Source organism: Rhinoderma darwinii, chromosome 11 (assembly GCF_050947455.1).
Source record: "Rhinoderma darwinii isolate aRhiDar2 chromosome 11, aRhiDar2.hap1, whole genome shotgun sequence".
Classification (NCBI taxonomy): Eukaryota; Metazoa; Chordata; class Amphibia; order Anura; family Rhinodermatidae; genus Rhinoderma; species Rhinoderma darwinii.
The window spans coordinates 51,841,541-51,865,538 of NC_134697.1; the positions used below are offsets into that span (position 1 = coordinate 51,841,541).

At 44.0% G+C, this 23,998-nt stretch overlaps 1 protein-coding gene and 1 long non-coding RNA gene across 2 annotated transcripts in view; one reads left to right on the forward strand and one right to left on the reverse strand.

Annotated features, from left to right (window-relative positions):
• The first annotated feature begins 11,677 nt into the window (after nt 1-11,677).
• Nucleotides 11,678-23,998, forward strand: part of LOC142663133 (uncharacterized) — a 96,439-nt gene continuing 84,118 nt past the window's right edge. Inside the window, exons 1-2 of the long non-coding RNA XR_012851047.1 lie at nt 11,678-11,919; nt 16,719-16,894. This is a non-coding gene — a long non-coding RNA (uncharacterized LOC142663133). The remainder of the gene's footprint in view (nt 11,920-16,718; nt 16,895-23,998) is intronic.
• SRGN (serglycin) lies at nt 16,464-22,863 on the reverse strand. Its single transcript, XM_075841456.1, has 3 exons — nt 22,695-22,863; nt 20,699-20,828; nt 16,464-16,813 (listed from the first exon to the last, which is right to left on the reverse strand). Exons 1-3 carry the CDS (start codon nt 22,771-22,773, stop codon nt 16,639-16,641), a joined length of 384 nt encoding a protein of 127 aa, XP_075697571.1. The 5' UTR covers nt 22,774-22,863; the 3' UTR covers nt 16,464-16,638.

Sequence of the window (23,998 nt, forward strand, 5' to 3'; positions counted from 1 at the left end):
GGAATTAAAGCAAAGTGAAGGTGAAATTTACAAATTTAATTTTTCTTGCAGAAGTTCGATTTTAATCCATTTTTTTTCTGTGACACAGAGGGTTTTACCAGAGAAACACAACTATATATTTATTGCCCAGATAGAAATGTCCAACATGTGGCCCTAGTGGGCTAATAGACTAAAACACTGGCCTCAGAAACAAGGGAGCACCTAGTGGATTTTGTGGCCTCTTTTTTTTTTTTTATTAGAATATATTTTAGGCACCATGTCAGGTTTGAAGAGGTCTTGTGGTGCCAAAACATAGAAAACAACCCCAAAAAGAACCCATTTTGGAAACTACACCCCTCAGGGAATTCATGTATGGGTGCTGTGACCATTTTGACCCCACAGTTTTTTCACAGAACTTATTTGAATTGGGCTTGAAATAAAAAAAATTTTTTTTTACCAATATTATGTCATTTTTGCTCAAAATTTCTTATTTTCACAAGGAATATGTAGCGTTCATGGCCGTGGACCGTCGTGTTTATCCACCCCCCGTTGGCCGCAGCCATGGATCTGTGAGCGCTGGCTCGCATCTCCTTTCCAGGAGACGCCAGCGCTCACTTCCGCTACGGTCCGCTGTGTCACATGGGAATCATCATCACCAACAAGCCCATGATTCCCTGAACTATATAAGAAGAGCCCTGCCCCTTTGGTCATTGCCTGAGCATTGTTAGTATTCCCATGTCAGTCTTGCAAATGGTCCCTTAGTGTCATCCTGTTCCTGTTGTTACCTGTATCCTGTGCTGTGTCCTTGTTCCTGAGCCTGTTAGTGTTGGAGTTGTGTCCTACTGCACCTGCTGTCATCTGCCACGTCCAGTTTCTTCTGCCACGCCCAGTGTCTTCTGCCACGTCCAGTGTTATCTGCCACGTCCAGTGTTATCCGCCACGTCCAGTGTTATCCGCCACGTCTGGCGCAACCTGCTGCACCTGCTGTCATCCGCCACATCTGCGTAACCTGCTGCACCCACCTCCATCCGTGCTAAAGCCTCGGCCAGTGTCTGAACTATTCAGGTACCCCAGAGCAGGACTTGTATTGATTGGGTGCTCTGTTGCTTGGCCGGCGGCCTCCCTGCTACAGTGGTGCGGCTTAGTGGGTCCACATACCCACAGACTGCGACAGTACGCTCAGGCCATGGACCCCGCTGGTCAACCTGAGACCTTGACGACACAAGCCATGCTGGCAGAGATGCAAGACCTTCAGTAATGGCAATACCAACTTTTCCTGTCGGTAAACGCCATTGCACATCGGCTGGTTGCTCAAGCCACAGTCCTCGCCGCACCTATTGCTGCTGTTCCTTCTGCTACACCTCCTGCCTGTACCAGTGCCAATCCCCTATGCTTCCTGCTGCTACCTCCTCGCTATGACCACTATGAGACCTCTCTGTGGGCGAGTATACCATGCAGTTTCATACCCTGGCTGCTGAACTAACATAGACAGACAAGGCCTTGGTGGCCACATTCTGGCAAGGACTGTCTTCTGGGATTAAAGACGAGCTGGCCACTCGCGATCTGCCACCTATCCTGGACGATCTCATCCTACTAGCCACCCGGGTTGACGTGAGGATCCGGGAGCGTTCCCAAGAGGTTCTCCGGGAAAGAGGTTTTCCTAGGCTAGCTTCTACTTTCCAGCAATCCCTACTGTCCTCTTCAGTCGTCCCACCAGAGGAGCCTATGCAGATAGACTGGGCCAAATTGTCTACCCAGGAGATACAACGCAGATGCTCATCAGGACTTTGTATGTATTGCGGCCTTGGAGGCCATGTTGTGCGTTTGTGTCCCCAGAGGCCAGGGAGACCCCAGTGCCTAGGATTGGTTGGAGAGGCGACCCTAGGCGGAATGGTACCAAATAAAAGATTCAATTCCAAACTGACCATTCCTGTGACCATAGTGTCTGGCAAGAAGACGCATCAGGTTTCTACCTATCTGAACTCTGGGTCTGTGGCAAACTTCATCCAAAAGGATCTAGTGGATCAACTCCAGTTGCCCACAGTTCCTCTGGAGACATCTTTGGCTGGTGTCTCGGTGAATGGACTGCCTCTGCCTGATCCGATTGTATCTGAGACCAAGCCGCTGAAGCTCCAAGTTGGAGCCATTCATTTGGAACTGATTTTGTTTCTTTTTTTGCCCAAAGCCGTCAATCCTGTTCTGCTGGGTCTGCCTTGGCTTCGACTACATGCCCCAGTCCTGGACTGGAATTCCGGAGAGGTTTTCAAATGGGGCTCCAAATATCTTGATCGCTAACTGTTGCAGATCCCTCCTGTCCAGCCTCCTCTGCCTCAGTCATTGGTAGGATTACCCCCTCATTTTGCTCAGTTTGCGGATGTCTTCAGCAAGAGGGAGGTTGAGACGCTGCCCCCACATCGAACTGTGTAACACTCCCGTGGTCTTCCAGGAATTCGTCAATGATATCTTTCGAGATCTCCTCTATGTCTGTGTTGTAGTCTATCTAGATGATATTTTGATTTTCTCCCCAGATCCGACAACTCATCGGAGGCATGTTCGTCAAGGGAGAATCATCTATATGCGAAGCTGGAGAAGTGCGTCTTTGAAAAAAAATCTCTGCCCTTCCTGGGCTACATCATCTCGGATCAAGGTCTCAAGATGGATCCTGAGAAAGTAAAGTCCGTTTTGGAATGGCCACGTCCTCAAGCCTGAAGTCCATACAGCGTTTTTTGGGATTCTCCAACTCATACCAGCAGTTTATCCCAAACTTCTCATCACTGACGGCTCCCATCTCTACCCTTACCAAGAAGGGTGTGAACGCCAAGGTGTGGACTCCAGAGGCAGAATGTAATGACGGGGTAGGGAGACAGACAGGTGAGCCCTAATCTACCCACCACTCAGTCCCTGCCTACTTGCAACGGCCCGTCCTAGGCGACGGCGTACAACTGGGCGACGGTCCCTACGCTCAATAAGTGCACGACAGACAAACAGACAAGGGTACACAGAAGTTAGGGAAATGGGGCAGTTGCCCACGGCAGCACCGTGAGCAACGAGAGTAGTGAACGAGCCGAGTCAAACCAGGAGTGTACGAGGTACCAAACGCAGAGCAGGAGAGTAGTGAACGAGCCGAGTCAAACCAGGAGTGTACGAGGTACCAAACGCAGAGCAGGAGAATTGTCAGTAAAGCCAGGGTCAAAATGAAGCAGAGGACAAAATGTTCAAGCAGCAGAGCCAGGACACAGACAGAATCACAGGCAGAAGAGGAGCAGGAAATGCAGGTATAAATAGACAGAGGGCGGGAGCTAGCTCCGTCTGGCCAGGCTGTGATAGGCTCTCCCACTCCTAAGCCTCCCAGCCTGACTGGTAGAAGATCGTGTCACTCTCTCAGACTTAGGAGCAGGTGCAGACTGATGACCCACGGGCGTCGACACAGAAGCTGTGTCTGGCAGATCCTTTACACAGAATCTTCATTTAATAGCCTCAAGAAAGCCTTCACTTCAACATCGATCCTCCATCATCCTGGCGTGTCTCGGCACTTCTCATTGTAGGTGGACGCTTCTCATGTTGGTGCAGGTGCACTTCTGTTCCAGAGAAATTCCAAAGGAAAGGCAGTAGTATGTGGCTATTACTCGAGACTTTTTTCCTCTGCAGAGCGCAACTACTCTATTGGGGATCGGGAGCTACTGGCCATCAAATTGGCTCTGGAGGAGTGGAGACATCTGCAGGGGGGCGCAGCTCACCCCATCCTGATCTACACCGACCACAAGAACCTCACCTATCTCCAGTCGGCTCAACAACTAAACCCCCATCAAGCCAGGTGGTCGCTGTTCTTCACCCGTTTCCAATTTGTGCTCCACTTCCGCCCTGCTGACAAGAATGTGAGGGCCGATGCCCTCCCAGGTCATTTGAGACGGATGACACGGTGAGGTCCCTTCAAAGTATCATAGACCCGCCCTGCATTGTCACTGCCAAGCCTTTGCAGGTTAGAGACATCCCTCCAGGGAGGACTTTTGTTCGGTTGGCACACAGGAGAAGAATTCTCTGCTGGGGACACAGCTCTAAACTGGCTGGGCACGCTGGTGTTCATAAAACCTGAGACCTGATTACTCATCATTTGTGGTGGCCCACGCTACCCAAAGATGTTGTGGACTTTGTCTCTTCTTGCACGGTGTGTGCTTCTAACAAGGTCGCTCACTCCAAGCCTGCTGGCCTGCTACAACCTTTGCCTGTACCCAGTGCCCCCTGGCAGCACATTGCGATGGACTTTTTCCACAGACCTTCCTCCCTTAGCAAGATGCAACACTGTCTGGGTGGTGGTGGACCGGTTCTCGAAGATGGCACATTTTATGCCGCTGACCGGCCTACCTTCTGCTCCCCGACTGGCGAGTCTCTTCATTCAGCACATCTTCCGCGTGCATTGCTTGCCCCTTCACATCGTGTCTGTTCGGGGGGTTCAATTTACCTCAAAATTCTGGAGAGCCCTCTGTAAACTCCTGGATTTGAGATTGGAATTTTCCTCAGCCTATCACCCCCAGTCCAGTGGGCAAGTCGAGAGAATTAACCAGATCATGGAGAATTATCTCCGCTTTTTCATCTTCTTGCAGCATGATGACTGGATACAGCTTCTTCTATGGGCCAAATTCTCGTATAACAACCACACAAGTGAGTCCACCACTTCCACACCATTCTACATTGTATACAGTCAACATCCTAGGGTCCCTCTTCCTGTGCCTGCATTTGGGGACTTTCTGCAAATCTGGCAACAGACCCGGTCCTCTATTTTGCTAGCAGTCAATCGCATGAAGCAAAAAACGGATATAAAAAGAAGAGAGCCGCCTCAGTATCTTCCATCTGGCGGTCCCCACGCAACATTCGTTTAAAGGTGCCTTCATACGAGTTTGCTCGCAGGTTCCTCGGATCTTTTGAGATACTACAACAGATAAACCCTGTCTTCTATAAGTTTTGGCTGCCTCTTACCCTCAGAATCCCCAACTCCTTTCATGTGTCCCTCCTAAAACCAGTGGTCCTGAACTGCTACAGTAGGACTCCCAGTCCCGCAGTTGATCTCAGCGGTTCATCTGATGTGTCTGAGGTGAGGGAGATCCTGGACTGGAAAAGGGTAGGAGGAAGAATTTTCTATTTGGTGGACTGGAGAGTGTTTGGTCTTAAAGGAACAGTGTCACCAAAATTATTTTTTTTATATCAGTTTTATATTAGGGTTTTATTAAAAACGTTTATATTTATTTGTGTGTTTGTGTGTTACTTTTTTTTATTTTTACACTTTTTCTTCCCTATGGGGGCTGCCATTTTTTTTTCCATTTCTGTATGTGTCGATTAACGACACATACAGACATGGAATACGGCAGCTCCAGTCCCATAGGGACTGCGAACGGGGCCCGTTCCATCCACTATGGTGTACGCCGTGTGTGTGGGAACGGCACATGCGCCACTCCCACACAGTCCGATTTGAAATGCGCGCCGTCCGGCGCCATTTTCCTGTGGACCGGAAGTCGCGGCCGGGCAGTAAGATTACTACTTCCGGTCGCGGCTTCCGGACTTGTGCACATGGAGCAGCGGCAGCAGACGGAGCGGATGGACCGGAGGGAGCGGCGGCGACTGGAGCAGGTAAGTGATTTCTATGTATGTTCGTGTTTCAGTGTGTTTTACTAGTGTATGTAAACCTTCTACACTGTGTTAGCTCAAAAAAATCGCGACACACAGTGTAGGAGGTTAGACCGTTCAAACCCCTCGTTTCTCCCGGCACTAGCCAGGATAAAGGAGGGGGGGATTCTGAGAGCTCACTAGAGCGAGGGATTTTTTCCCAATTTTGCAGCATAAAGCAATGTGGTTGCTTTACCACATGCAATGCTGCAATTTTGGGAATTGCTCCATCTAGTGACCAGTACTAGGGAATATTATAAATTGAATCCAATTTATAATATTTCCTGACTCGTGAAAAAAATAAAAAAAATTAGAACAATGTTTAATCACCTACACACTAATTGTTTAACTAAAAAAAAAAAAACATGTTTTGCTGGCAACACATTCCCTTTAAGGAGAGGTCCTGGGAGCCAGAAGAGAACCTCAGTGCTCTAATTAAGAAGTTCCCCTCTCGCTCTGGCCCCAAGAAGAGGGGGCGTAAGAGGAGGGATACTGTAGCGTCCATGGCTGCGGACCGTCAGGTTTACTCACCCCCCGGCGGTCGCAGCCATGGATCTGTGAGCACTGGCTGGCACCTCCTTCCCAGGAGACGCCAGTGCTCACTTCCAGTCTGATTCGCTGTGTCCCGTAGGGTGCGCTGGCACACTCGTTCCCGTCCTTATAGGGTGCGCGCGCACATGGGAATCATCATCATCAACTAGCCCATGATTCCCTAGACTATAAGAAGGGCCCTGCCCCTTTGCTCATTGCCTGAGCGTTGTTAGTATTCCCATGTCAGTCTTGCAAATGGTCCCTTAGTGTTATCCTGTTCCTGTTGTTACCCGTGCCCTGTTACCTCTGTATCCTGTGCTGTGTCCTTGTTCCTGAGCCTGTTAATGTTGGAGTCGTGTCCTACTGCATCTGCTGTCTTCTACCACGTCCAGTGTCATCTGCGACGTCCAGTGTTATTCGCCACGTCTGGCGCAACCTGCTGTCATCCGCCACGTCTGGCGTAACGTGCTGCACCCACATCTATCCGTGCTAAAGCCTCGGCCACTGTCTGGACTATTCTGGTACCCTAGAGCGGGACTTTGTATTGATTGGGTGCTCTGTTGCTCGGGCAGCTGCCTGCCCGCTAAGGCGGTGTGGCCTAGTGGGTCCACATACCCACAGACCGTGACAGAAATATCCCATTTTGTTGGGGTCATGGGAGGGCTTAGAATGGAAGGACCACTATGTGTTCTTTGGAGTCCAGATTTTGCTGGATTGGTTTTTGGGTGCCATGTCGCATTTTCAGAGCCCCAGAGGTATCAGTATAGTTGAAATCCCCGAGAAGTGAGTCTATTTTAAAAACTACACCCCTTAAGGCATTCATCTAGAGGTGTACTGAGCATTTTGACCCGACAGGTATTGTGTAAAAGGTAATGCGCAGCAGATGGTGCAGAGTGAGATTTGCAATTTTCTATACATTGTAAGCTCTTGCGAGCAGGGTCCTCACTCTCCATGTTTGAACTGTAAATGATCTTTGTCACTATGTAATGTCTGATATTGTTTGTTTCATGTCCCCTCTAAATTGTAAAGTGCTGCGTAATATGTTGGCGCTATATAAATAAAGATTATTATTATTATTATTATTATTATACATATATGCCATTTCAGTGTCCGATATATTGTGCCCAGCATGTGCCAACGGAGACAGACAGCCCATAAATTGTAATGTGGGTTCTCCTGGGTGCAGCAATACCCTACATGTGGCTGTTATCTGCTGCCTGGGCACACAGCAGGTGTCAGGATTCTGTTGTTGTACTGCAAAATTACCACTAGTGGCCGCTGTTTTACACTTTGAAGAATTGTGCTGCACTTTTACTCCTTACCACTGGAGGCTGCTGTTTTGCCCTTAAACCTGCCCTTAACCAAGATGGCAAATGTTGCATCGTGTGGAACCACCTTGTTTCCTGTTTGGGCCTACTTCAGACCACATGGAATACCAAACAGTGCTTGAGTATATGTGACTTGTTCCAGTCTCCTGCTCCTGAGAACTGTCTTTGCCAGACTGTTCCTACTTCCTTGCTATTGACTACTACTCGTGTTCCACCCTCCAAGCACTGTTCCTGGGGACGTCTCACCGGGTTCTGCACTGTGCTCCGCTCGCTACTTCTGACCATAGGATTCCAGCAGTGTTCACCAGTATCGTAACAGCAGGGCTCAGAAGACAGGACCACCATTTGGCCTACTGGAGCTTTTCTGGTGCTAAGTCATGTATGCAGAAACCCCTGAGATACCAGTACAGTTAAAACCCCTGAGAAGTGACCCCATTTTACAAACTACACCCCTTAAGGCATTCATCTAGAGGTGTACTGAGCATTTTGACCCCACAGGTCTTGTGTAAAAGCTAATGCGCAGCAGATGGTGCACAGTGAGATTTGCAATTTATACATATATGCCATTTCAGTGACCAATATACTGTGCCCAGCATGTGCCATCACAGGCATACACCCCATAAATTGTAATGAGGGTTCTCCTTGGTATGGCAATACCCTACATGTGGCTGTTATCTGCTGCCTGGGCATATGGCATGGCTCAGAAGGGAAAGATGAGGGGGATAAGCTGTGCGAAGTGCATCAGGGTAAGTAAAAATGTGGTAAATTAAATATTAAAGAGGCTCTGTCACCACATTATAAGTGCCCTATCTCCTACATAAGGAGATCGGCGTTATAATGTAGGTGACAGTAATGCTTTTTATTTTAAAAAACGATCTATTTTTACCACTTTATTAGCGATTTTAGATTTATGCTAATGAGTTGCTTAATGCCCAAGTGGGCGTATTTTTACTTTAGACCAAGTGGGCGTTGTACAGGGGAGTGTATGACGCTGACCCATCAGCGTCATTCACTCCTCTCCATTCATTTACTCAGCGCATAGGGATCCTGCTAGATCCCTATGCGCTGTCTTATACTAACACATTAATAATACTGAAGTGTTTAGACCGTGAATAAACATTCCACGGGATGTCTATTCACAATCTCTGCACTTCGTTATTCTGTCTGTGGTAGTTACAGCAGGGGAGTGTATGACTCTGACCTCAGGGGCCGCATGTGTCGGGCAGCATGCGCTGCTGTACTTCCCCGTCATTAAAGGGGTATTCCGGAACTAAAAAATTACATTTATTTAAATAAAACAATGAAAAAGATATAACTTTCCAATGTACTTACGTTTCATCAGATGGCTGTAGCGTCGTATATCCTCCTCCGTCGCCGTCCCCTTAGCAATGCAAAATCTGCACTTCCTGTGCAGACCCGTCCATTTGGTCTTCTGCCTTGCTTCCGGTTTCCGGCTTTCACACTGTACGGTTACGTCAAAAATGACGTAACCGTACCACGTGCTTCTTTATTGAATTAGAGCATGCGTGGTGAACACACTCCACCGCGCATGCTCTGTGAAATTATGTGGCTGCGTCTTCAGCGGCCGTGTATATTACACTGCGCATGCGCAAGGTTGAAGGTGTGTAGCGGTGTGTATACGAAGTTGCAGGAATAACGGCCGTTTCGGCCGTCTTCCCGACAGGTGCAGGAGCTGTGACAGCTGCTGTCTCGTACAGCAGCTGCCGCAGCTCCTACAGCGGGGACCGATCGCTGTGTCCCCGCTGTCTAACCCCTTAAAAGCCGAGTTCTATAGAGATCGCGGGTTTTTAGGGGTTAAGTTACCATCGCCGGCCTGCTACACGATAGCGGCCGGCGATGGTTACTATGGCAACCGGACACCAAACAAAGGCGTCCGGCTATGCCATCGACGGAAGCCTAGTGGGTCCTGACAAAGTCAGGACCCACTATGCTTGCTGTCAGTGAATAGCTGACAGTTCTAATACACTGCACTACGGATGTAGTGCAGTGTATTAGAATAGCGATCAGGGCCTCCTGCCCTCAAGTCCCCTAGTGGGACAAAGTAATAAAGTAAAAAAAAAAGTTAAAAAAGATGTGTAAAAATAAGAAATTAAAAGTTAAAAAAATCCCCCTTTTTTTCCCTTATCAGTCCTTTTTTATTAATAAAAATATATAAATAAACGATACATAATTGGTATCGCCGCGTCCGTAACGGCCTGAACTACAAAATTATTTCGTTATTTATCCCGCGCGGTGAACGCCGTAAAAGAAAATAATAATATACCGTACCAAAATCACAATTGTTTGGTCACTTCACCTCCCAAAAAATGTATTAAAAATAGATCAAAAAGTTGCATGTACCGAAAAATGGTCCTGATCGAAACTACAGTTCGTTACGCAAAAAATAAGTCCTCGCACGGCTTTATTGATGGAAAAATTATAAAGTTCTGGCTCTTAGAATAAGGTAACACAAAAAGTGAATGATTTTTTACAAAACGTATTTTATTGTGCAAACGCCATAAGACATAAAAGAACTATAAACATCTGGTGTCGCCGTAAGGCCGGGTTTACACGAGCGTGTGCATTTTGTGCAAGCAAAAAGCGCGGCGTTTTGCGTGCGCAAAAAGCACTTAACAGCTCCGTGTGTCAGCCCTTTATGATGCGCGGCTGCGTGCTTTTCGCGCAGCCGCCATCATTATGACACTCCGTTTGGATGTTTGTAAACAGAAAAGAACGTGGTGCTTTTCTGTTTTCATTCATCCTTTACAGTGCTGTTGCGTGAATCACGCGCGTCCCACGGAATTGCTTCCGTGCGACATGCGTGGTTTTCACACACCCATTGACTTCAATGGGTGCGTGATGCGCGAACAGCGCACAAATATAGGACGTCGTGCGTTTCACGCAGCGGACATACGCTGCGTGAAAATCACGTACCTGTCTGCACGGCCCCATAGAGTAACATAGGTCCCTGCGACGCGCGTTGCAAAAACGTATAATACGCTCGTGTAAATGAGCCCTAATCGTATCGCCCCATAGAATAAAGTGAATATGTCATTTATAGCGCACGGTGAACGCTGTAACAAAAATAGAATTAAAAAACAATAGAATTGCTGTTTTTTAGTCACCGCGCCACTTAAAAATAGAATAAAAACTGATCAAAAAGCTGCATGCACCCCAAGAAAACTACAATGTATTCCTCAAGTGGTCTAGTTTCCAAAATGGGATCACCTTTTGGGGGTTTCCACTATTTTGGTACCACAAGACCTATTCAAACCGGACATGGTGCCTAATAAAAAGGCGGCCTCAAAATCCACTAGGTGCTCCTTTGCTTCTGAGGCCGGTGCTTCAGTCCATTACCACACTAGGGCCACATGTGGGATATTTCTACTGCAGAATCTGGACAATAAGTATTGAGTTGCGTTTCTCTGGTAAAACATTTTGTGCATAAACTTTCTAAATGCTGTTGTGAATACTTTGAGGGGTCTAGTTTCTAAAATGTCGTGTTTCATAGGGGTGTCTAATATATAGGCCCCTCAAAGCCACTTCAGAACTGAACTGGAAGCCCAAAAAAAATAATTAGGCAATACTTCGCTTCTATACGAACTAGTTAGCGATTCACAGTGTGATGAAGTAAGGGGAAGCAGCGCTTATACGAGCGGTGCACCCCCTTCAAACAGCCGATGACTTTTCAGTTCACAGGTAGCAGAGTTACATGATGGGGAATTTGTTTTCCTGTTGTGTAACTCTGCTACCTGTCAATGGAAAAATCAGCTGCCAGAGTGAAAAATGTTTCCACACAGAGGAGTACCGCAAAGAAACACCTGGGAATCAGACATGATGGACTAACATTTTTCCCTGTGGTGGATGACTTTTCAGTTGACAGGTAGCAGAGTTACATGAAGGGGAATTATTTTTCATCGATGGCTAGTTAGGAGCGCTGCTTCCCTTTAGTTTTTTCTTGCTCACTGTGAATCTCCGACACAGGATGCAGCGGCGATCCACAGGTATTGCTCCTTTTATCCCAATTCACATGTTAGAATTCAATTTTTTTAATTTTATATATATATATATATATATATATATATATATAAAATACAGTATTTAAAACTAAGACTGTATAAACAGTTAATATACATTTAGAAAACTTATAATTATAAAGACCAAACTTTACGTATCATCATATAGGGTCAGTGTTGTTTAAAAACGCAGATATCCAGTGATTTCAGCTTGTGCTAGCAGTAATAGAATGAGAGCACCAAAATGAAGACTGAGATTGCAGAAGTTAGTAGAGCTGGGTGTAGTAGGCGGAGCAAGTGCACTGCTGCATGCACATTGCATGCTGGGACTAGAGCAGTGCATGCAGGGAGGAGAAACACAGGAAGAGAAGAGGAATGAACTTACTGAGCAAAACAAACCTCTCCAGGTAAACAATAGGGAGTAATGTTACTAAAACCATTTATTATCAAGAAAAAGCTAGACAGAGTGCACTAATATATTAATAGAGGAACATTGCATTGATTTAAAAAAAAAAATAAAGTATTGGAAAACCCCTTTAAGATCTTTTAGCAGTGCGCACTGGTCTCTGTGCCTGGCTGATTCTCCTGCAAGACTCCTGCAAAACGCTATAATCTGAGAACTGAGCTGCTAACTAGCATCAGATAAGACTAGGACTTCTCCGTCTTCTGCAAGCATTCTGCCTCCCGTCTCATCTTCTATGCACTTGCCAGGGAAAGAGAAATTAAAAACTCTGATTTCTTTCTTCTGGAATGTGCAGAGATATTTAGATCTCTACTAGTATATATAATGTGTGCTGCTTTGCAAAGCTCAGTGCATGCTCACAATATTGTAGTTCAGGGTTCACTGCCCATGAAAGATACAAACAGACAAATCTTAAAATAGTGCCTGTTAAACTGCTGTAGAAGTACAAGCTGTGTTTGCTGTGCTGGCCTACAAGGATTGCAGGCAACCAACTGGGAACAGACAAGGAACTGGAGGGAGAAAGCCATAAAGGGGTCACTGTTGAGTTATTTAAAAAAAATACTGCAAGTACTTTATGTTTAGATATACTAGTGTATGCAATATACTGTAGATACTTTGGCAATAAAGACTTGTCATGATAAAAAGCAGGCGGCAGCGGACCACTCAGTCTGTCTCAGCAGACTGCAAGGGGTATTATTACTTTGGAGGGCACAAAGGGGATTATTACTTTGGGGGCACAAAGATGAATACTATAAGGGTCAGTTCACACAAAGTGTAGATACTGCAGATTTTCCGCAATGGATTTAGTTGCGAAAAATCTGCAGGATAATACAGTAGCAGCAAAGTGGATGCGATTTACGCAAATTTCATCCACACGCTGTGTAAATGACGAGCGGAAAAACTGCTCAGACATTGACCTGAGGTGCGTTTTTTTTAATCCGCAGCATGTTATTTGTATTTGTGTAATCGCTGCTTTTTCATTGCGGGTTTTCCCCATTGAATTCAATGGTGAGGTAAAACCCACAACATATAGCAGATGTTGTGTTTTTTGTGGCGGAAAAGCAGCGATTCAACAACAAAAAATTTTACCCAGAATTCTGTGTTTCTTCATCCAGTCCGGCCTCCTGGGATATCCCATGTGGCATCGGCAGCAATTTAGAGGCTGCATTGGTCATATGGGATAAAACGACATCCCAGGAGGACGGCAGAGGCACACGTCGCCATGGCTATGGAAAAGTATGACTTTCTTTATGTGCAATTTTCCACAGCGGACATTCCGGCCGAAATTCTGCACCACAATTTGGTGTGGTTTTTCTTCCTGAATTCCCTGCATGCCCTACAGCGTATTCGCCCTGTGTGAACATAGTCTAACTCTGCAGAAGCACTAGGGGTAGCAACAGAATAGGAAGTGTGTGCAAAAACGAGTCATGACTGGAACTTGGAAGAATTCGAGAAGAGAAGGGAAAGAGAAGACATCACATGTAAGTAATTGGATGTAACTGTACTACACTCACTATTCACTGTGTAGAACTGGTATGTGACCCTTATTGGGGGCTTCATTATTTAGAGGTATGGGGGGCGGTACAAAGCATATGTCTTTGAGTTTGTGCCCATGATCTTTTCTGACCGTAGCAACGCTCTCGGGCTGCTAATGCTGCGTCAATTGGTCACTTAAGAGACCCAGCGATCCAGCTGAAAGTTACAGGTTGGCCACAGCCATCGGCCGTAAAGAGAAGTTTTGGGGGGGCCCAAGCTGAGCTTTTGCGCCTGGGCCCATAAGCCTTTAGCTATGCCCCTGGTGCCTCCCCCCTTCTTGGTCCCTATAGATTAGGTTCTTGATAACCACCTCTTGAAATTCCAGGAAAGTTCCCCTCTGGCCTGTACATCGATGTATCACATACGCATTGTACAATGCCATCTATATGATGTGCACAGCCAACATCTTATACCACACCCTAAATTTCCGCATGGCATTGTAGGGCTTCATCTGACAAGTCCACCCCTCCCATGTACCTATTGTAGTCCAGGATGCAGTCTGGTTTGGGGGTCTCTGTACTGGTACCTCGTACTGGTACATGGGTACTGGTGTGGGCATGTATTGTCAATACAAGGACATCTCTCTTGTCCTTGTACTTGACACACAATATGTTGCTGCTGGATTGTGCCCTGCTCTCACCCACCAGTGTTTGCCGAAGCAGAGTCTTAGGGAGGCCTCCCAGATTTTTTATAGCAGTGCCGCATGCCGCAGTACTTCTGGAAGCGAGGCAGTTGAAGAGTGAGACACTGGTATAAAAATTATTCAGGTAGAGGTGGTAACCCTGGTCCAGCAGTGGGTGCACCAAATTCCACACAATTTTTGCGTTAACTCCCAGTAAGGGGGGGCATTCTCGGGGGCTGAATACTGGTCTCATTCCTTTCATATACCCTAAATTTAAGTATACCGTGATGAACTCTCACACAGCTTATACATCTTCACGCCATACCTTACCCTCTTACTCGGCAGGTACTGGCATAATTGAAGCCTCCCTTTAAAATGTACCAGGGACCTGTCAATAGAAATACCCTTCTCGGGGGTGTATGCTTGGACAAACCGGGCACTGAAATGGTCTAATAGGGGTCTCAGTTTATACAAACGGTCAAAACTGGGGTCATCTCGGGGTGGGCACTGCTCATTATCAGCATAATGTAAGAAGTGAAGTATTGCCTCATAACGCATCCTGGACATGGCCATGCGGTACATTCGGGTGTGGTATAAGATGTCCTTTCTCCAGTAGGCCCCAATGGATGGCTTTTTTCAGAAGTCCCATGTTCAAGAGCAGTCCCCAGAACTTGGCCAACTCTGCTGCGTCTACAGGAGTCCACCTGTGGGATTGGGCATAAAATGATGTGGGGTTCTTGGTCATATACTGTTGGGCATATCAATTTGATTGGGACACCATAAGCTCTATAAAGTCATCAGTGAAAAGAACTTAAAAAAGTCCATCTCACTGAGCCCTGCCGTATTAAATTTGATCCCCGCGCTGTCTGTCCTCTCAGGGATTTGGGGCTCATAGTTGTCTGGTGTAGGGGTCCAAATAGGGTCACCTCGCTTGGGGGTTTCATCTGCGGCAGGGTCACCTCTCTCGGGAGTTTTAACTGTGGTGTATATAAGGTGTTTCATGTATATATACATGAAAAAGAAAGCCCCCAGAGACCCAAAAAATGTGGCCCTGAAGACTACAAAGTGGTTAGTGATAGGAGATCACTGACCAAAAACGTGTGTGGGGGGGGGGGGGGACAAAGGAGACACAAGGAGGAGGATGACAGGAGTGGGAAGTGGATGGAGGCCAAAATTTTCTTAGAACAGCACAATTTTTTTCTTCACAAATGCTCCTAACACCCACTCTGAACGACTCACTAACACCAACAGAGAAGTTCAGGGCGGGTGCAGCAGGATCTGATGTCAACGGTCGGATGTGACGTCAGCGATCGCCGTTATTGGTCAGTATTCACTGACTCACCAATAGCGGAGATTGCCGTGGGGGAACCACCCAAGTGGTCTCTGGGGATTGAGCTGTGTCAGAAATGGCAGTTATCACAGCTCAAACATGCGGCGTGAAGAGGTTAAAGAAATTTTCTTAGTAGAAGAAGGGGTGGCATATCACTATGATATGGATTCACTACCTGATCAATGCGGTTTTGACTGCCCATTCCCCCATCCTCCGTGCTAGTTACGCTTTCATTGCACATTGCTGCTCCCATCCATCCATCCTGCCTGAGAGGTTTCTGCCCCCTTAGAACACGACTGATCATGAAGTGATGGCATAACCGAGATGGTATTGGTAATATCTCTTGAAAAGCCCATATGGCAAATAGCAGTCATTCCCTTACAGCAGCACTATTTTAAGGGGTTCTCCAGCATTAGCTTTATTTTTAGCTTTGGTCATAAGTGGAAATGTTTACATGCAACATGTGTACAAGGAGGCGCCCATTGCATCAAAGATGCAGATTTTTTTTTATAAAAATACATTAGAAAGTAGATTTATTTTTAATGACATAGCCAACTACGGCTGTCCCTGTATTCGTTTGCTCAGAACTGTAAATTTTGTAATTTTATTGGCAGTATGTGAAGCCACCAGCAGAGGGTGGTAGGAAGTCTTGCAGGATTTCTGACAGTTTTTGACAATTTTGTAAGGCCATGTTCATGCGTAACGTAAACACTGCAATTTTACATCCGGATTTTCTGTGCAGTGTTTTTGCAACATAAATTGATATGCTGCGGATTATACAGCCATACAGCAAGTCAATATCCAAATGTCTTTTGTGTAGGTTTTTTTCTGCAGCATGTACATGAGATTTGTAGAAATCACATGTACACTTTGCTGTTATTGCAAAGTGGATGAGTGTGAACATAGCCTAATAGTAAATATTTTTAGAGTTTTGTATACAAGTTTTTTTTGGTTTTTTTTAACTTTTAATTTTTAGAAATCAGAAAGCAGGATTCATGGATTGTCTAACATACCTTTAATGTAACATGATGATAACAACAAAAAAGTTTTAGAAATGTTTTGCCACACGCAATATAGAAACATTTTACTGAAGCCATTGCCAGTTACAAGCAGGAGCTGATAGTTTTACAGATTCCTATTCCACATGCCTTCAAGTCAATGCATAGGATGTTCAGCTACATAATAAGGTTTTCCTCATAAAGATCTTGCTTGGTATCTTTTATCTCATTAGAAAATGCTTCATTTTCACTTGCAGACCCAGGATCTTCTCCGGAATAAGGGCCGTTACCTGATCCAGAGTCTTCTGCAGAAAATGGAATTGATGCTATATAGGTCTGGACCCTCTTGGATCTAAAATAAAATGATGAAATAATCATGTGACTTTTAGCTGTGGATTACTTCTAACCACTGCAACTGGGAAGTAATGAAAAGGTAATTGCAAAAGTTGTTTTGAAGGGGAAGTAGCGCTTATGAAAGTGTTTGGTTTCTTACAGCATATAGTTGGCAAAGTACATATATATCGTGTTTCTGACAGCAATAAAAGAGAACCTGTCACCTCCGTTATGCTGCCCTTACTGAGGTGTCTGCCGCTTCTTTATGCTGCCCTTATTGAGGTCAGCATAACGGAGGTGACCGGTTCCCTTTAAAATGCTCAACATGCATTCATTTCAGGAAGGGCCCAATATTGCCTAAGGTTTGATGTCTAGTTTATTTTATTTATTTGTTGAATGGCTATGCCATCGTATGTTGTGGCAAATCTGAAGGATATGCCTTAACATTAGAATCGTACAGGTATAACCTCTGGGACCCCCGCTGATTCCAAGCACTACAGCTCCCCTATTCCCGCACTGTGCATGGAACTGCAGCACAACTCTATATAAGTGAATGGGACTGTGCTGCCGTTCCATGGTCAGCATGTGGCCAGGAGCACCGCCGTGCAGGTAAACACTTTGGAGGTGGAGAAGCAGCACTTAACTAGCACTGCAACCCCTACTGAGGATGGTGAGGGTCCCGGCAGTCCGATCCCTACCAATCAATGTCCTAGTAATATGCAATCATTAGTAATAGTTGATGGATCATCGCAATGAAAGAAATATATAAAGCAAATCTAGGACTACACAGCAACACCGCTAGCTTTACCACCATCATCTTCACATCCTTCAAAGCACTCTCCTCCCATACTCATCTTGAAATCCTTTAACCCATCGCCCGCCTTTACACAACTGTCTCTGTAACATTTCAAACCTCATAGACACTATCTTGATTGAATTATCTTTATCTAACTGTCCTCCATCACATATTTCCCTTATCTCCCCATACAATTCATTAATCTACATAACTGTTCTTCCAGATGTCTATTGCCACTGAGTAAGCATACCTGGCTGTGTGTATATTATATAAATGATCTTAAGAATTCTAGAACTAAAACACAAAGTGCCACTTTTATATAAATAAGATACAGCAATAAAGGAGCTCAGCTAAGATGTTAGGGGTGTGACTGACAACAAGCTTGCTGACTGTTTCCAACAACAACCAGTAGACTTGTGAGTACAGCTCTTGACTAAAATACAGCCTGTAACACAGGACTAGTGAAAACTAAATAATGCAAACCCTAAAATAGGCCATCAATAATAGATCGGTGGGGATTAGGTTCTCAGCACCCCCACTGATCAGTTGTTTGTAGGGGCCACGGCACTCATACAAGCGTCACAGCCTCTTCATTGTTTACATGGATTTCATTTTTGTTGGTACTTGCACACGTCGTCACTTTTGTAGCGGCTGTGCAAGGTACTGCAGCTTTGTCTTATTCAAGTGAATGGGACAGTGCTGCAATACCATGCACTGCCACTACAAATGTAACAGCAAGTGCAAGTACAAACAAAAATTAAATCCCTTCAAACAACAGATCAGCGTAGGGTGCCGAGGGTCGGACTCCCACTGATCTAATATTGATGGCCTACTCTGAAGATAGGCTAACAATTTCAAAACACCGGATAACACCTTTAAGGCCGGAAGTTGTGTGTGGCCTAACTATGCCACATAAGAGACTAGCAGTTGTTATCTCTGCACTGTGACATCACTATGTGCATTGTCCTTCTATCATGATACTGTATTTTTTTTCTCTATTCAGTGACATCACTGTGGGCCTTGCCCATTAGCTCTGACATCACTGATCACTATCCTTGTTCTGTGACATTACTGTGTGTATTATTTCCATACTGTGACATCACTGTGTGCAATAACACTTTACAATAAATTTACAAGGTTTATTATAATGTACGATGACATCACTGTATGCATCATCCCTGCACTGTGACATCATTATGACTATTATTCCTGTTCTTCACATTGGTAGTTTTTGAAAGCATAAAACTTTTTTTTGCAGCCGTTTTTGTAGCTGTTTTTCTATTGACACAATGAAAAATGGCTCAAAAAGTGACATACACTTCTTTATATGGAGCGTAAAAAACGCCCCGTCTAAACGAAACACAGTTTTTCCCATTGAACTCAATGGGCAGATATTTGGAGGCATTCAGCTTCCTTTTTTTCATGCGTTTTTCTAGGCATTTACGCCCTGAAAAACACCTGAAAACACTGCGTGTGAACATAACCTCAGTCATGAATGGCTTCTTTTTATCTTTTGTTTGTCTTCTTTTATCCAGTAAGGGCTCATTCACACGAACGTTTTCCTCGTCCGTGTGCTGTCCATTGCAATAATTGTCAACATACGGGACCAATGCATTTCAATGGGGCAAATTCAGACATGCATGCATGCATGAGATTTCACGCAGCGAGTGTCCATTGTGTGAAACTCACTGCGTGTTCTATATTGGTGCATTTTTGTAGACGACGTTGCCCATTGAAGTGTATGGGCGCATGGAAAACACGGACGGCACACGGATGACATCCGTGTGCTGTCCATGTTTCATGCATCAGTTGATAGAGAAATGCAGAGAATTAAAAAAATAAGTTGCAGAGGATAACCACGGATGTGAAAAACACATGCCACACACAAAGCACACTGATGGCAGACGTTCATGAAATGCAGGCAGTACGGTCCATTTTTTGCGCACGCAAATCGGACACGCTCGTGTGAATGTAGCCTTAAAGAGGCTCTGTCACCACATTATACATTATAAGTGGCCTATATTGTACATGATATGATCGGCGCTGTAATGTAGATTACAGCAGTGTTTTTTATTTAGAAAAACGATCATTTTTGATGGAGTTATGACCTATATTATCTTTATGCTAATGAGTTTCCCAATGGACAACTGGGCGTGTTTTACTATATGACCAAGTGGATGTTGTGGAGAGAAGCGTATGACGCTGACCAATCACCGTCATACACTTCTCTCCATTCATTTACTCTGCACATAGCGATATAGCTATATCGCTGTGTGCAGCCACATACACAAACACTAACATTACTGCAGTGTCCTGACAATGAATATACATTATCTCCAGCCAGGACGTGATGTGTATTCAGAATCCTGACCACTTCTGTAGCGTCTGTGTGATTTACAGCATAGCAGGCGTAGTCTCGCGAGATTACGCTGTAAACTGTCATTCACAGCGAGATCTCGCTGTGCTGTGCTGTAAATCACAGAGAAGTGCTGAGAAGTGTCCGGATTCTGAATACACATCACGTCCTGGCTGGAGGTAATGTATATTCACTGTCAGGACACTGCAGTAACGTTATAGTGTGTTTATGTGGCTGCACATAGTGATATAGCTATATCGCTATCTGCAGTGTAAATGAATGGAGAAAAGTGTATGATGCTGGTTGGTCACTGATTGGTCAGTGTCATACACTCCTCTCCACAACGCCCACTTGGTCATATAGTAAAACACGCCCAGTTGTCCATTGAGAAACTCATTAGCATAAAGCTAATATAGGTCATAACTCCGTCAAAAATGATAGTTTTTCTAAATAAAAAACACTGCTGTAATCTACATTACAGTGCCGATCACATCATGTATAATATAGGCCACTTATAATGTAGGGACAGAGCCTCTTTAAGCAGAACGTTACGATGCGCTTCTCACAACATCTAGCAATTTTCACATTGTCCCTTCCTGGGTGTCCCCTTTCATTCCTGTAACACTTTGGAAGCCTGAGTAACATATGCATTGTCCAAACTATTCATTCAGACACCTTTCTCCCAAGCATAGGACCCTTGTGTCTGAAGGTAAATCCAGGCCTGAATTAAATGTATTTACAAAGTCACTCACATTGGGCTGCGATCAATTATATTACTCTCTTGAGGTTGATCAAAAATTGTTCTTTCTTGAACACAGGCTATGTCATTATCTCCTGGTATGCAACGAATCCTTTGGTAGTTTTCGTTCTTCATAGGGAAACCTAGAAACAATTTAAGAACAGTATCTAGTTAATACATATATATCAATTTAAAATATAACCCAAAGATATAATATACACACAGTCAGGACCACATCCCGTACAGCAGTCTATTTAGGAACATTCACTGTGTAGTCCTGACTATATGTCTATTATATCCTGGCTATAATACAGCAGCGTCTGTTTTCTGTGCGTGGTATTCTCATATGTTTGATGATCTAAGTAGAGTGGGATAAAACACACTGCTATTTTTTGAAGGGTTAATATATGTTCCATGCATTTATGGTATTGCTTTTATTTCATAAACCACCGATTATGTAATATTACGTAATATATTTTGTAATAGCAGCTCCTACAAGTTCCTCCTAAGCCTTGGTCGCATCTTGTTCACATTAGGAGTCTTCTTCGCAGATTCTGCCAAAATTACCAGACAAATTAGCGCAGCAAGCAGAGCTATTTTGTCTTGGAAAATCACGGAAACCATGACGGAAACGAATTAAAGTCAATGCGTTCCTTTTGAGCGCTGTTGGTGTCTGTCATGTAATGGATCCGGCCCCTGTTTTTTTGCTTTTATGACGAAAAACAGAAATAACGATGCAGATGGTGAACAGCCAAAAAGATGCAACAAAAGTTTACAAAAGAATCGAAGAAACCCGTTCAATATAAACATCCCAGTATTTTATTTTAGTATTCGTTACCTAGGAGACCACAATATTAGGTGACTATGGTTACATTTATATTTATCCCATGCACGCATATCGTGAATTTATTAATAAAGCCTTTACATTTGTTACTTCTGCCATTTGTCCTCGTTCTAATGGCTCTTATTATAATCTAGGTCTAAAACAGACAAACCTTTCCAGAAAGCGCACTATAAGAGAAACTGACAGTCTGATAACTAAGGCCCTGTTCACACTGAGTTTTTTTGCCGTGTTTTTTTTCCCCCCATCTCTGACCTCCCATTGACATCGATGGAAGGCACATAAAGCATTTTTCGTGCATTTTTTGCCTGCGGTGCTCAAAGTCTGTGGCCGAAAAATGCAGCAAACGGCGTGCAGGCAGGTTAAAATCTGATTTATCTGCCTGCAAAAAAACTCAGTGTGAACAGGGCCTAAGAGAGTAACAAAACTAGTCTACAGTCATGCTTTCAATGACGTCATGACATAAAAAAGCCTTCCTCTCAATTTCCCACATTTGCAATTTTAGACAAGAAATATACGTTTCTGATTCTGATGGACTTTTCACAGACTTATGACACAGGTTCACGAATATAAGAATATTTTTATTTATTTTTTTGCCAACAGCCATAAGAAGAAGAATAATAATAAGAAGAAGAGGTAAATAGATTTATTGATGTCACTTATATTTAGAAAGATTATATCCATGAAAAATAAGGCCTTTGTCACATTGCCTGTATTTCATGCTAAGGCTGAAACTACAAATAGAAACTAAAATTAGGAATACTAGACTACATAACACAGTAATAAAGCCATAGTTATGCTGCACCACCAATGTTGACATATGGACCTAATTAGGATAACCAAAATGCGTGATGATGGTGGAATAAGGGCTCAGACTACGACTACAGAACTTTGGTGTAGTGTTTTAAAGATTCTGGAAAATTTAGTGTTAACTAAAGATATACAGTCGACACCTTGGACTGACCTTGATCACTGTATGTAACAGTGAATATTAAAGGTTTTCCATTGTATCCATAACAATATTATACATGTATTAAAAGTGAACATTTGGCGACAGATCCCATTGTTCAAAGCCTAGAAAATCCCTGTCACAAATGTTACACGCCTTACAATTCATTGTGTATAGTGCCCATATTGTTAACTTGAAAAAGGGATTGAATAATTTTACCTTGTATAAGGCTTCCAGCCACGAGGAGAACATAGAAAAAGAGAAACATTTTCTTGGTGTTAAAAAACAGAAGTTCCATCAACTTAAGGGTTATGCTTCACAGCTTCAAGACGAGATATCGAAATAAGAGCAACAAGTTCCTCAGCTACTCAAGGTTTCCGACTAAAACCACTATGACCAACCCTAAATTTGTCATCGCTTCCTGCCCAAATGTTAAAATATAAGGTGACAACTTCTGCGGAAATAGGCTGAGATAAGAAACACGAGACTTGATGTTCTCATGGAATAGTTAGAAGTTTGCAGATATTTTTATTTGAGTGAGTTTCAGTTCTGGGAAAAAAAAAGGTTGTGAAATAAAGTAAAACAAACTGAAGTAGTTCAACCCACAAAAAAAAAACAACATAAAAAATAAAAAGGTTTATAACATTTCTATCTCACCAAATCAAAAGAGGTGAAAAAACATAACAAGAGAATTTGAGGGAAACTCACTATGATCCCACAACTGATGTAGGTTTCAGTGCAGTTCATTACATCGAGGGACTGTTCCTATACGTTTATTATTTAAAAGGGCTCTCCAGGTGTGATATTATCTAAAGTGAGGGACTGGGAGCTTAGATATGTAACAATGTTGTGAATAGAAGTGTAACTATATGGGGTGCAGAAGTTGCGGTTGCACCTGGGCCCCGAGCCTACATGTGACAGTTGGGGACCCTGTTATAGATTTTACATTGAGGCCCAGGAGCATAATAAAAAATGCAAGATAGATAAAGAGGAGGGGCTGTTATAGATTTTGCGTTTCGGCTCAGAAGTTACGTCTCTGGACGTGAATGACTGGGTGCCAGTACTAGTTGCAGTTTCAAAATGAAGTTAAGATCATGCATGCCCTATAGTTAGTGATGGCAACCCTTCTGTCAGAGTGATGATGTTTACAGAGGGACCAATATTTTTGCACAATCTATTTAACCCTTTCTGCAGCCATTTTTCGTTTTTTAATTTCCCTTTTTTCCTCCCCACCTTTCAAAAGACATATTTTTTTATTTTTCCCTCAATAAAGCCGTATGAGGGCTTTATTTTTGAGGCATGAGTTGTCTTTTGATGTACTTTGATGGCTTTGTTCTTACGCTGTTCACTGTGCAATAAAAACGACTCGTGAACTTTATTCTGCTGGTCGATACCCTTACGACGATACCAAATTTGTATGGTTTACTTTATGTTTTACTACTTTCACATGAAAAAAAAACAAATTGTTAAAATAAAAATGTTGGTGTCGCCAAATAAAAGCCATTTTTCCGTCGAGCGGTATA

Bases quoted from the DNA above. Each gene is read 5' to 3' on its own strand.
- SRGN (XM_075841456.1), bottom strand. From the start codon at position 22,773: ATGGAACTTCTGTTTTTTAACACCAAGAAAATGTTTCTCTTTTTCTAT. The intron at 20,829-22,694 runs GTAAAATTATTC...AATTGTTTCTAG, and splicing joins GGCTGGAAGCCTTATACAAG to GTTTCCCTATGAAGAACGAA. The intron at 16,814-20,698 runs GTGAGTGACTTT...ATTTTATTTTAG, and splicing joins ATAATTGATCGCAGCCCAAT to ATCCAAGAGGGTCCAGACCT.